This window comes from Ursus maritimus, unplaced genomic scaffold (assembly GCF_017311325.1).
Source record: "Ursus maritimus isolate PB19 unplaced genomic scaffold, ASM1731132v1 scaffold_12, whole genome shotgun sequence".
NCBI lineage: Eukaryota > Metazoa > Chordata > Mammalia > Carnivora > Ursidae > Ursus > Ursus maritimus.
Window position 1 is genome coordinate 60,864,667 of NW_024423564.1, and position 14,393 is coordinate 60,879,059.

The 14,393-nt window shown below is 45.8% G+C and overlaps 1 protein-coding gene across 2 annotated transcripts in view; it reads left to right on the forward strand.

The window, feature by feature from the left end:
* Positions 1 to 300: 300 nt before the first annotated feature.
* Positions 301 to 14,393, forward strand: part of YIPF1 (Yip1 domain family member 1) — a 35,668-nt gene continuing 21,575 nt past the window's right edge. Inside the window, exons 1-6 of one of the 2 annotated variants that reach the window (XM_008699173.2) lie at positions 302 to 444; positions 724 to 803; positions 1,170 to 1,245; positions 5,266 to 5,426; positions 8,747 to 8,827; positions 9,069 to 9,156. In XM_008699173.2, coding sequence (XP_008697395.1) covers positions 1,215 to 1,245; positions 5,266 to 5,426; positions 8,747 to 8,827; positions 9,069 to 9,156 — 361 coding nt within the window. In that variant the 5' untranslated portion in view covers positions 302 to 444; positions 724 to 803; positions 1,170 to 1,214. Of the gene's footprint in view, positions 445 to 723; positions 804 to 1,169; positions 1,246 to 5,265; positions 5,427 to 8,746; positions 8,828 to 9,068; positions 9,157 to 14,393 lie in introns of both variants that reach the window. The other variant, XM_008699174.2, reaches the window with a different exon arrangement.

The following is a 14,393-nucleotide window of genomic DNA, read 5'->3' on the forward strand; positions in this document are numbered from 1 at the left end:
TCAGGCCAAAAAAGAATGCGAGGGATTGATGACTTTTTGCCACTTGACAACTGTCCTTCGTTGTGCTATTTTATATTTCAGTCAGAAAAGAGGTACGAACAAACAGAAGACACCACACGCTTGAGAATTCTCTGTGCCGCCTCCTCCCCTCTGCCCCCCAGTGTCCCCACGTCCCCTCCGGGCGGCGTCTGTCCCTTTAAGAACCCGAACCTCGGCCTCGATGGGGCGGGGGAAGGGCGGTCTTTGGAGGCCCCGGTCTCTCCATCTCCCGAGCAACTTGTCCTGGTGCTGCGGTCCCTTTAAGGAGGCGGGGCTCTGCCCGGAGGAGGCGGAGAAGTCTCGCCCCCCGGATCTCCGGCTTCCGGCAACTCGGCGGGACACGAACCTGCGGGAGCTACTGAGGCCGGAGCCTTCCCAGGACCCGCTGGACGCGGAGGCCCCGAGGTGAGGCAGCCGGGTTTGCTGGCCGGCCCGGGACAGAGGGGGCCTGTGACCTCCTGCGCCCCCGGGCCGCTGCGGCCCAGCTCCTCCCCCTAAAACTGCGTCTGCTTCTTGGGCAGCTCTTTCCCAGACCTTGGGTTCAGGGTGTCCCAGGCTGCAGGGTCGCCCTCACTCCAGCGCCTACTAATTGCTCGGCTGTGCACTAAGCGCCTAACACTCACTGTCTCATTTAATGGCCTCCGACACCTTGTGAGTAGGTACCATGATGCACCCATTTTACAGATGAGAAAACTGAGGCCCCGAAGAGCCCACAGTCACACAGCCACACAGCGAGGAGAAGCAGAATCGGGAATCAAACCCAGGTCTGTTTGACCCCAGAGCCTGTGCCCTTAACCACTGGCTAGGCTGAACTGCCTTTGCTCTTCACTGTCCTCATAGCCACCTCTCAAACTCCAGCCTCCCCTTCCTCACCCTTGCATCCCCAGGCTGTACCTGGTCCTTAAACACTCAGAGTGAATGAGATTGGATGGAAACTTCGGACCCCCCGGGTTAGTTTCTTTATGACAGTTTCCTAATATCTGATGCTAAATGGTTATCTTTATACAGGAAGTATCCCACCCCACTAAAAAAGGAGGCGAGGGAAATCAATACCATTTCTAACAGTGAAACAAGATTTGTTTGCATATATTTTATTCTGGTGTCCTATGAAGTTTATTTTTCCTTTTTAGATCTCTGCAGATTTTCTTACTAATTGGGAGAAGACTACTGGCTGAATGGCGGCTGTAGATGACCTGCAGTTTGAAGGTACATCAGTTGGGTGCCCAGCTTTTACGATCAGTATTTCCGCAGTCACAGTGACGGGTGTTCATTGATAGACTGGCATTTATATTTAAGAAGATGACTTCAAACATCTTGGTAAAAGAATGTTGGCCACATCCAGGTTTTTCTGTTTGTCCACACCAGCTGTTCTTTTTTGCCAAATAGCCCTTCAGATTGGTAACATCATTAATTTAATACAGTGATTACAAAAAACGTTTATAGAGTTACTGCTTTAGTTCAACAGACATTTACTGAGCACCTCCTTTGTGCTTTGAACTCACTAGATACAGGAGATAAAAAGATAAAGGAGAAGTTTTTTACTCTGCTGGAGTAGATAAAAGTGTAAAAAGGTAATTATGATGAAATGTGATCAGGTCATTCCTTCACTGAAACAGTAAGCATCTCATGGGTGTGACTATGAACCAGGCAGTTGTTCTAGTTATCAGGGATAGAAGAGTGAGCAAGACAGTTCACTCCCTTATGTAGCTTTCAATCTAGTGGGGGGAGACATTAATTTGGTAAATGATCACTTCAATATGTACCCACAAACTATGAAAGTGCTGGAGGAACAGTCCATTACTCATAACCTGGAGCCTGACCTAGACGAGGGATTGACAAATGCTTATTTGTCTTGTAAACACTTGCACAGCACTTAGTATATATGTCAGGCACTGTTTTGCTTTACAAATATTAGCTCATCTAATCTTTATGTTAACTTTATGAAATAGTTATTTTATTCTACCTTTTTACCAATGAGGAAACTGAGGCACAGAAAAATTAAGTAATTTGCCTAAAGGGCACATAGTTAGCAAGTGGCAAAGCAGGGTTTGAACCCAGGCAGCCTGGCTTCACAGCCAATGTTATCTGAAGAAGAGGTGGGTTGTTTAAAGACAAATCCGCTTCCATCTTCAGCATATATTCAGCATCTGACAACTTCTCATCACCTCTACCTCTTACCATGCTCAAGGTCACCATCACCTCTTGTGTGGATTCTAGCCCTTACCTTCCTTCTGGTCTTCCTGCTTCCTCCCTAGTCCCCTTGCAGTCTGTGTTTTGCAGTCAGTAGTCCTTTAAAACTAAGTCAGATCATGTCATTCCTTCAGAACCTTCCAGTGACTCCCATCTCACGAGGTATGAAAGCCGGAGCCTTTCCTGTGTTAGGAGGCTCTCCGTGATCCAGCCCTCCACTCCCTCTGATCTCCTCTCCTGCTACTCCTGCCCTTTCTCTCTGCCCTTCCCACATGGGCCTGTCACTGTCCTTCCTACGCACCAAGGACACTCACAGCTTAGGGCTTTTGTGCCGTCTTTCTGTTTGGGAATTCTTCTTCCAGATGGCCCCGTGGCTTGCTCCCTCGCTCTGTTTAAATCTCAGTTCATTCGAGAAGCCCTCCTTGGTCACCCTTTCTGAGTACAGTGTGAGAAAGTTCAGCGTAGAGAATAGCATATGCAAAGCACCTGAGGAGGGAGGTTTGTTTGACTTTTTTCTCCCAAGTAACTGAAGGAGGGCCATGTGCCAGAACACAGATGGCGGAGGAGACTCGCACAAGGCGAGGTTAGAGACAAGGCCGGAGCCAAATCACAGAGGACGTGGTAAACGGTGTTAAGGACTTTGCTCTTTAGAAGAGAGTGCAGGATGCTGTGGGGATCGTGGCAGGCTTTCCTGGGGCAGATGGAAGTTCAGGCGAGAAATTAGAGATCAGGACCCTTCAGGTGGAAGACACGGTGTCAGAAAAGGAACAGAGGCCACACAAAGCGTAGGGTGTGCCAGCGTGTAGAAGCAGAGAACGTTGGTGACGGAAATAAAGAACACACCAGGCTTGCTCTCAAGGAGCTGAGCTGGCCACGAATATTCATCTCATATGGAGCAGGACGTGTGGCCAGTCATCCTGTGAGAGGTACACACGTGCTACATTCCAGTCAAACCATGCTACCTGCTGTTTCTCAGACAGGGCGCGCACTTCCCGTCTTCTGGCTCTTGCTTGTCCCGTGCCTTCTGTGCGTGGTGCCATCCCCACCCCGCCTCTGGCCGTGCTCGTACAGCATCTTCTCTAAGAAGCCTTTCCTAGCCCCGGCAAGGAGAGGAGTTATCATCCTCCTTTGAACATCTTTGTCCTTTCTCCCTCTAAAGTGACGCTCTCGTTCTGGCATGCCCTTCTGCCTGCTGAACTAGTGCTTTTTAAATGTGAGACTTAAGTGCATCTTCCTCCATCTGATCCCGTCCGTTGTGACCGTCTTTTTAAATGTTAGTGTCCCGTCCGGCCAATAAATGATAGCTATGACAATATTTATTATTATCTCATATCATTCTCAAAATCTCTCTGTAAGATAGGCATTATCTACATTTTGGAAACAGAGACTCAGAGATACAGAGTCATTTGCCTGAGGTCATGGAATGTTAGTCTGAACTTTGACACAAAGGACCATCTCACTCCAGAGCACCGCGCTGCTCTAACGTTGCAGACTGAGGCTTGACTGATGGACACCTATTAGCCACCTAATTAATTTTAGTCACCTGGTTCTCTCCGTAAAACTGTTTACATAGCTGAAAGACATAAGAGTGGGCTTAGTTATCCTAGAGCCCCATCCTACTGCCGGTTGTAGGATTCATGCTATGCTTGTAGTTTTTTTTTTTTTTTAAGGTTTTATTTATTTTTTTGGGAGAGAGAGAGAGAGCGCTCGAGCGCACGAACAGGGCGGTGGGGCAGAGGGAGAGGGAGAAGCAGACTCCCAGCTGAGCAAGAAGCCCGACTGGGGCTCTGTCCCAGGACCCCAGTATCATGACCTGAGCCAAAGGCAGACATTCAACCGACTGAGCCACCCAGGCACCCCTGTGCTTGTAGTTTTATAATAGTTCCCTGCTGGTACTCTTCCTGAATTCTTCTGAGGTTCAGAGCTTTCTTGAGTTTTACTCAAAAGCAGCTAAATAAAGTTTGTTAGAATAGCCAGAGACAGGAAGTCTCGATCATTGCTGGTAGGTGTGACTAGTTGAGGTTCCTTTGGAAAGCAGTTTATCACCATGGCTTAAGAGCCTTATGAATGGTTTGCGCCCTTTGTCCTGGTGATTGCGGAGACAGGTGTTCATAGATAATAACTCAAGGGCTTTTTCTATGCAGACACTTCTTACGGTGATCTTTTTATAACGGAAAGTTGGAAACACCCCAAACATCCAACTTAACAACCTCTCCTAGTCTCTCCACCTCCCAGCTGATGGAATATTACGTGGTCATGAAAATGATTATTGTTAAGACTGATATAAAATGAAAAAACATTTTTCTATAATCTCCAGTCAACAGAGCAGGATACAAAATTGTTTATATAGTATCACATCCTAGGTCAGTACTGTAGGCATGCAGTAAATATTTGTTGAATGAATGAATGTTCGTCACTGTCGTGAATGTTATGGATTCACTATATAGAGAAAAGGAAACATATCAAAAATTATTAGTGTTTACCTCTGTGTGGTGGGACTGTGAGTGATATTTATGCTGTGCTTTCTACTTTTACATTTGACCCTATATTTTCCATAGTAATTACATAGGACTTCTTGGAAATAACAACTTCCATTAAAATTCTTTGAACTTGAATCAAAGAAAAGAGGTTTAGATTGGGTACTCACGATGGGCCAGCCACTCTGCTAAGGACTTTACTTGGGTAAGATTTCTAATTTTCCCCAAATTCTCTGAAGATATTATTCTCTGAAGATAAGTATTGTTCTTCCCATTGCGTAGACAAGAATACTGAGGCTTACAGAGGTTGAGTTACTTACTCAGGCTCATTTCATTAGTAAGTAGCTGAGCCAGAACTAAAATCTAGGTTTGACTCCAAATTGTGTTGTCTTCGTAATCCTTTTTCCAAGTCAGCTTGATTTCTAGATGAGTTTTTCTTCAGAGCCTTTTGCTGTTTGTATCAAATAGAGTGTATAGCAAAGCCGGGGTTATAACAGCTTGCCTTTAAAATTGAAAGTATAGCGTTTCCCATGTGGGTAAGGTCTCCAATTGCTTTCAGAATTTGGTGATGCAGCCACTTCAGCGGCAAACCCAGGTGCCACTACAATACACATCGAGGGTCCTAGTGAAAGCCCGACACACCAACCAGGACTCCCAAGAGGCTCAGGGGGAGAAGAGGACGATGAGTTGCTGGGAAACGATGACTCTGACAAAACTGAGGTTTGAACTTGCCTTTGAAATTGGTTTTTCCTTTTAAAATTTTAAAAGCTTCTTCATGCATTTATTCACTGTCTCCTGTGTGCCACACAGAGTGCCAGGCAGTGCCAGTCCAAAGGTAGATCAGACGTGTCCTCTGCCTCGGGGTGGGGGCGGGCGAGAGACAGACAGGCACCCAGGCCATTGTTACCCACGGGAAGCCTGCCGGTGGAGGGGACACCGGGGCTGCGGGTGCAGAGCCAGGACCTTGTGGAGGTAGTGACCCCTAACCTGAGTCTTGGCACCGGCGTAGGAGGTGGCCAAGGGAAGAAGGTGGGGGGGGGGTGATCTGGGCAAAGGGAACTGTTCTCGAAAAGGCAAAGAGGCACAGAAGAGCACTACACACAGCATGTTTCCCACCTTCACATACATACGGAGCCAAGTATAGGTGAAGACAGGAGATGAGGCTTCACGGCCTGGCAAGGACCCAGCCGAATGAGTAGGAATTGTCTTCTGAAAGCTATCAGGAGCTACTGAACGATTTTAGATGGTATGGGCAGCGAAGTTTAAAGATAAAGATACTGTGGCCTTGTGGGGTATAAATTGGAAGGAGACAGACCGGAGGCCAGAAGGCCAGGTGGGAGGCCGTGGAGGTGGTCTCGGCTAGAAGTGATGAAGCCAGAACTAGAGTTGGACACAGGTGGTGAGGGGGCGGGCTCCATAGGACTTGGTGGGAAAGGGGTGAAGGAGAGAGAGCAAGGATTCTAGGAAGACTTCTAGGTTCCTGCATTGGTTGGACGGTGAGTATCAGGTGGCTGGTTTTGATCACAAAGATTTATTTGTGTGTACTGTTAGTGGGTTCCAGAAAAACAGCATTTCTATTGATATTTTATCAATACAGTCATGACCGTGATGCCCTAGGGGAGCCCCCAGTTTATAGCAGTGAGTCCACAGGCTTACTAAATAGCTTAGCTCCCGCGTGCCGGGTGCTCTTTGTGGAACTCCATGAAATATCCAAATAAGTATTGAGGTGTATGCTAAATTAAATACCCTTGTATACTAGATACTGTGGCAAGAGCTTAGGCCTAGGAGCCTAACTTTGAATCCTGGCCCAGCCAGTAGTAATAGCTACGTGGTCTTGGGTAAGGTACGTGAACTTCCCGACAACTGGGTTTCCTCATCTGAAATATAAGAAAATAGTATGTTGACTATTGTCATCATTATCATTACAACAGCTGATGTTCATTCTGTGTTTTATAGCTGGCAGACACCATTTAAAGTTCCTTGCTTGGATCATCTTATTTAATCCTCAGAACAACTCCGTATGCCAGGAACTATTCTTATCTTCAATTTTGCAAAGGGAAAACCTGAGGCACAAAGTTTAAATAACTTGCCTCCGTATACACGATTAATTAGAGTTCTCCAGAGAAATAGAACCAATACAATGTGTATTTATAGAGAAAGAGGTTTATTTATTTATTTTAATTTTTAAAAAAGATTTATTTCATGTGTGTGCACGAGTGGGGGGAAGGGCAGAGGGAGAGAATCTTCAAGTAGACTCCCCAACCTAGGGCTCGATTTCACAACCCAGGAGATTACGATCTGAGCCGAAACTAAGAGTTGTATGGTCAACCGACTGAGCCACCCAGGTGCCCTGAGAAAGAGGTGTATTTTTAATTTTTTTTAAAGGATGTATTTATTTATTTGAGAGAGAGAGAGAAAGAGAGGGAGGGAGGAGGGGTAGAGGGAGATGGAGAGAGAGAATCTTAAGCAGACTCTGTGCTGAGCACAGAGCCTGAAGTGGGGCTTGATCCCACAACCCTGAGATCATGACCTGAGCAGATATCGAGTCGGATGCTCAATGGACTGAGCCACTCTCGTGCCCTGAAAGAGGTTTGTTTTTAAAAATTGGTTCATGTGATTGTGGATGCTTGGTGCCCCCAAAATCTGGTGGAAGTGGCCGGTAGGCTGAGATTCAGGAAGGAGTTGGAGTTTGAGTCCAAAAGCATTCTGCGGTAGATCCAGGAAGAGCTGGTATTGCCGATGAAGTCCAAAGGCAGTCTTCTGGAGAGGTCCCTCTTGCTCAGAGAGGTTGGCCTTTTGTTCTGTTCAGGCATTCACCTGATTGGCTGTGGCCTACCCACATTGTGGAGGGCTATCTGCTTTACTCAAAGTCCACCAATTTAAATGTAAAGCTTATCCAAAAACACCATCACAGAAGCATCCAGAATAATGTCTGACCAAATATCTGGGTGCTGTGGCCTAGACAAGTTGACATATGAAATTAACCATCACACTGAGCAACAGTAGACATCAAAAGTTTGAAAAATGAGTAAGGGGAAAAAAATCTTAAAACTGGAACATTCTATCCATTATCTTAATTTGTCTAGGAATTGGGAAGATGTTACCAGTAGTCTAGGATAGATACTGAATTCCTTGTCCTAACTGATGGAACATGGGTCTCTGGAGTTCAATATCTTGTAATACTAGAGTTGGAAAGAACCTTCAGTTTCCTGTTTCAGCTTCCCTCCCAAGATATGAATGCCGTCTGTGGTGTGTCCGAAAGACAGCACTTGAATACCTCCAGAAGTGGGCTATTCATTACCATGGAAAGCAGCCACTGCCACTTTGGACAGCTTTAATTATGGACAAATTTTCCTTTTAATGAACCAAAAATATCTTCCCTTGCTGTGCAGAGCTCCTCATAGGCCATTTGTGCCTTTTGCTGTGTGAATCCTCACGAAAGACCCGAAGTGGCAAGGGGCCTGCATTCCGCTGTCGAATAGCCGTGCTGTTGGGACAGATGTGGCCCAAGTGTGCCTCTTCTAAATTGGAATTTTGAGGGGGGGGTTTTGTCAGAGGAGTATATTTTAAGCTTTTAGTACGTGAGAGTAAATCAGATCAGATTTTTGAGAAATCAGGGGGTGATGGTAAGAATCTTGAGGCGGTGGGAGTAAAAGATACACTGACTGCCTTCCATCTGTACGTGTTTGCGTGTCTGTGTTATCGTACCTGATGCATATTATAGAGAACTGAGCCCATCCTTCCTATAATCCTACGAGGTGGGTCTTGCTCGCTGTACTTTTTAGAGAACGGAGTCTAGTGATCTGTCAAGTCTCTCCCTGGTGGACGGACCAGGAATTGAAACCTTGCGGTGTGACTTCAGAATGGATGCTTGTTTTCTGTCAGGCTGAGTTGGGCACGGCTGTTGCAAAGTTGATGAATGCAGAAGGGCTCCGTCTTCCGTGCATCTTGATTTTCCGTTAGATCAGCTCCCAGTGTCTGCGTAGCTGACAGGAGGAAATTACTTCTGTGTTCATTATATTTTATTTTACCTCTGACAGTTACTTGCTGGACAGAAGAAAAGCTCCCCCTTCTGGACGTTTGAATACTATCAAACATTCTTTGATGTAGACACTTACCAGGTTTGTAAACCAGTTTCACCTTTCCTTTCACCCGTAATGGAGACTTGTGTCTTCTATGGTTAAACAATCGCATGATGTGAAAGCTTTTGTATACCGGATATGGTCTTACAAAAGTAAAGGTTGGCATTTGAAAATACTCTCATCGTAAAAGCTGTAATCACAGAGTTTCGATTTTGCAGTATTTCAATGTATTAAACTTTAAAGAAATCTTCAGTAGACTTACTACCGTGTTATTTTCCAGGTCTTTGACAGAATTAAAGGGTCTGTCTTGCCGATACCCGGAAAAAACTTTGTGAGGCTGTATATCCGCAGCAATCCGGATCTTTACGGTATGTATAGCACTGTTCTGATTCTTCACCGTGTGCTGGTTGAATTCAGGTGAGACTGCGGGTTGCCTGAAAAGTTGGATAAGTGCGCTGTTGGCGGGGCATTCAAGCCTTCTGAACATCAGTGACAACCTTTGCGAAACATTTTGGGGAAGATGCAATTCTGTATTATAGTAATGCCGCGATGACAAGCAATTAGTCTGTCTTTTGAAAGTCTCCAGATGACACTACAAACTTGAGATGAATGAAGTCACTTTAAGAGGAGAGTGTTGATTTTAACTTTAGAGGAGGTGGTAGTGGGGGTAGGTGTGGGGAAGGGACTCTTGCACTTACTCTTTCGTGTGCTGAGTCCCAGCTGTGCCCTCCGACGAGCTGGCTCCCCTTGGGCCTCAGCCAGCGGCACTGGAAGTCTGTAAGAGCCATGAGTGCGGGGGGATGACTGTCTTCCCTGACCTCCCTGGTGTCTGAGATAAGGTGAGAGGCCCGCACCCAGCGCTCCTGAGGGAAAGGGCTCCCGCCACCGTGGCCTCCCGTGTTTGAAGGGAGAAGAGAAGAGAGCCAGTGGCTCTGGGTGCTTTCTGTGTGCAGGCGCTCTGCAAAAGACTGTGTATGTGGTCACCTTTCCTTCTTGCAGCAGTGTTTGGGTGAGTGTCATTATCCCCAGTTCTCAAATGAGGAAGCCGAAGCCCGATGAGGCTCAGGACAACGTATGCTCAGTCCTAAATTAGTATTAGAGTAATATGTTACATACTGTGTACATAGTTGATTATAAGAGGAGAAGGAATTCGTAAGGTTCTACTGTGTGCCAGTGACTGCATACGCTGTTGAGTCCTTTCAACAAGACTCTAGATTCAGTGTGATTATCCCTCTTCTCCCTGTGAGGACACCAAGGCTGAGAGGTGTCAAACGAAAAAAGTAGAACTCGCACCAGTTTAGGGTCCATAAAGCCCATCTTTGTTCTGTTCGCCTGGTGGTTTTAAGCTACAGAACCTTTTCATCAACTGGCATGGCATGGATGTCCAATCCTGGGAGCCCGTGAAAGCGGAGCGGCTGTGGGGGAGGCTGAGGAGAGGCTCCCTCTGTATAGCCCCTCTCTCTGGCAGCACCGGCAGCTCCAGCCAGATGTCCAGCAGCGCCTGAGCGCCAGGGAGCACCGTGTGAAAGCACTGCCTTGGCCCACGCCTCTCGTCGAAGTGTTGCCAAGGCGGTTTCTCTCCAGCTCCCTCGTTCATTCTTCCAGCCTGAGATCTTGAGAGACGGGCCGTGTGTCTGAGTGATCCATGTCGTCAGCGCCTGTCACAGAGTAAGCCAGCCAACAATTTTTGAGCACCGTGTTTCGTGCTGCAGACTGAGGATTCAAAGACACAGTCATAGTCTCCACCCCCAGGGAGAGAGAAGCGAGAGAACTAACATCTGCTGAACGCCTCACAAGTGCCAAGAGCTCAGCCCTGTGTTACTGTTTTACAGCTTTATTTCCCACACTCCGAGGCAGCCTTGTCTCACAAAAGAGAAAATGAAAGTTTGGGGAGGACAGCTTGCCCATAGTCATGGAGTTAGCAATGAAAATGACACTAGCAGACATTCTCAGTGCTTCCCGTGTGCCCCTGTTATTGGGGAAGAACCTGTATTAAGTCACTGCATCCTCATGACAACCCCAACGTTACAAGGTAGATACTCTTATTATCCCATTGTGTGGATGAAGACACTGAGTCACACAGAGGTCAAGTATCACGCCCAAGATCATATAGCTAGTAAGTGGCTGAGCTCAGTTTTCAAATCAGCAGCATAGCTCATAACCCATATTCTTCATGACTTTGTTATGCTGCCTCTCATGACAAAGCCAGGATCTGAACCCAAAGCTTGCGTCTTTCCACAACACTGTTAGCCTCATGAGCTCATAGACGTGTTTAAAAAAAAAAAAAGGAAGTTCTAAATAGGTAAAGTGTTCGATAGCTGAGAGGACTGGGCCTTGGCGGGAAGGTGGGAGGCAGTGGTCAGGAAAAAGACGACAGAAGTGCTGGTCTGCAGAATTGGAGGGAGAGATTGATGAATTTAGCTACATGTAAACTAAAATACAAAATTTCTACATCACCAAATAAACCATAAGCAAAGTAAGAAGGAAAAAAAAAAGTAATTAAGCCACAGGCCAGAGATAATATTTGCAATTCTCATAAGCAACAAAGGATGAAAAGCAAGACTAAGTTTAGAACTCCTACCAATTATAAGAATAAAATCAATGATAAGTTCTGGGAGAAAACGAGCAATTCACAGAAAAGGAAACCCAAATGGCCAACAAATACATGAAAAGATGCTTAGGCCCACCTATAATCAGGGAAATAAAAACAAAACGAGATATTATGCTCATCATTTTAACTAACGTACAAATTGGCTTGTCTTCATTCAATTAATTCAGCAGATATTGAGCACTTAACTATTGTAGGCACTGGAGATAGAGCAGTGAGAAAAACAGACCAAAATGCTTATTTTGAGGCAGTTTAGAATCTATTGAGCTTAACAAGAAACACATAAGTCAAATATATATGCTAGTGATAAATGCCAAGGTGAAAATTTTAAAGGACAAGAAAGTTTGTGTGGGTGGGTGGACTTGAATTAAAAAAAAAAATTCAGAGGTGAACTTACTGTAAAGACCTGGAGGAATCGGCAGCAATCCATGTAGATATCTAAGGGGAAGGCATCTAAAGCCGTGGGCACAGCCAGCACAAAGGCCCTGAGGCAGGAACTTGCTCGGTATGCTCAGAGAACAGCAGAGACCAGCGTGACTGGGCCAGAGGGAAGAAGGGGACCTAGCAGATGAGGTCAGAGAGACAACGTGGAGGGGTAAGTTGTGTAGGGTCTTGGCCACAGTGAGGACTTCAGTCTTTACTTGAGTGCGAAGCCATTGGAGGGTTTAAGCACAGGAGTGACATACTCTTAAGTCAGATCTTCGGAAACATTGATACGGAGAGTTGTCAAGAATGTGCTCAGCAGTGGAGACTTTTGTATGTCTGGTGGGGATGTAAGTGGTATGAATGAATGAGATCGACAAGCATCAATGTGGATAAGTCTCAGAACAGAGATAAATGAGAAAAAGTATGTTGTAGAAGGATGTGAGTAGTATGACCATTAGAAAGACTTAAAAAGTAGCTCTATGGGTCCACCAGTGTTTGTGTTATTGTTCTTTGTACTTTCCTGTATGTCAGAAATATTTTGTAATATAAAAAGGCATAATGCAAACTAAATTAAGGCTCCCCCCCCCGCCATAAGAGTAGGAATTTGGCAGGAAAGAGGGAGCGAGAAGACATCTAAAGCAACGTGGCAGGCCCTGGGATGCGCAGGTGGTTGTGTCTCTCCGAGCTTCCTGTGTGCCCACAGGCACAGGACACAGTCACAGTATCTGTTGTGCATCATCATGTCCCCAGCACCCAGCCCAGGGTCTAGAGGACAGTGCGTTCTTACAAGTAATGAACAATAGGGTATGATGTTCTCTGCTTTCTAGTTATGGGAACTACGGTATGCTTGGATGGTCTCAGCCCATTGACCACACATGGTCAGTTTTGTTCATTTGTTCAACACAGCTTTGGGGGATTTTTTAAATTGTTGAATTGTAGGAGGTGTTTTGGTCTTGTTTGTTCGCTGCATCTTTTGTATGGTCGGTACGCAGAATAATACAGTGAACGAGATTTCGTCTGGTAGCAGAACGCTTGCTGGCTAGTAGGTCAGCAGCAACTTGTGGAAAGCCACTGTTGGTGACTCTGGAGCATCCCAGTGGATTACTTGTGCTCCCTTTCTCACCTTCAGAAACCAGCCTGGCTTGGAGAAGCGCTAACCCATTTCTTCCAGGCATCTCCCACAGCACAGTAACTTTCTGAATTGTGATATGTCAGGGTGCCTGTAGGTATTCCCAAAGGTGTTGCAAAATACTGGTGAAATTGAAAAATTAAATTCCTAAGATTTATTAGAAATCTCTCAATTAAAAAATTCTGTTTGTTCTTGGGGCGCCTGGGTAGCGCAGTCGTTAAGCGTCTGCCTTCGGCTCAGGGTGTGATTCCGGCGTTGCGGGATCGAGTCCCACATCGGGCTCCTCGGCTGGGAGCCTGCTTCTTCCTCTCCCTCTCCCCTGCTGTGTTCCCTCTCTCGCTGGCTGTCTCTCTGTCACATAAATAAATAAAATCTTTAAAAAAAAAAATTCTGTTTGTTCTACAAAGCACTTTATCTGGATAGTGAGACACAAGGGTGGCGTTCATGAAATCAAGTGAAATAGTGATAGGGATTTGCAAAGCACGGTGTACTCATTCACTCAGTGGGATACTTGATAACCACTAAAAAAAGAATGAGCTGATTTTTATGAATAGCTATGGTGGAATCTCTAGGATATAATAAAGTGAAAATAGTACAGAGCAAGATATATCTATATCTATCTATTATCATTTATGTAAACAAACGCCAAATATGCATTTGTTTATAGGTAGATAGAAATCTCTGGCAGGGGGCGCCTGGGTGGCACAGCGGTTAAGCGTCTGACTTCGGCTCAGGGCGTGATCCCGGCGTTATGGGATCGAGCCCCTCATCAGGCTCCTCTGCTATGAGCCTGCTTCTTCCTCTCCCACTCCCCCTGCTTGTGTTCCCTCTCTCACTGGCTGTCTCTCTCTGTCAAATAAATAAATAAAATCTTTGAAAAAAAAAAAAAAGAAAAAGAAATCTCTGGCAGGATTCACCAGAAATGGGTTGTGGTGGCAAGCTCTGGGAAGGAGAAATGCCTAGAGCTAGGGAACAGAGAGAGAGGGGAGTTTATTTTTCTCTAGATCCCCTTTTATACCTTTTTTTTTTTTTTAAAGATTTTATTTATTTATTTGACAGAGAGAGACAGCCAGCGAGAGAGGGAACACAAGCAGGTGGAGTGGGAGAGGAAGAAGCAGGCTCATAGCAGAGGAGCCTGATGTGGGGCTCGATCCCAGAACGCCGGGATCACGCCCTGAGCCGAAGGCAGACGCTTAACCGCTGTGCCACCCAGGCGCCCCTCCTTTTATACCTTTTGAACACTGAACTGTGTGAATGTATAACTTTCTCATTAAAAAAACAAGCCTTAAACACGCAGTACGTGCACACACACAACCACGATGAGCTGGTAGATTAAATGAACTCTTCCCTACCGTGTTCTGCTCGACTCGCTCTTCTGTTTAGACTGCAGAAGGACCTGCCCGGTTTACTTTTCTCTGCATTAATTAACATTTGGCGCTTAG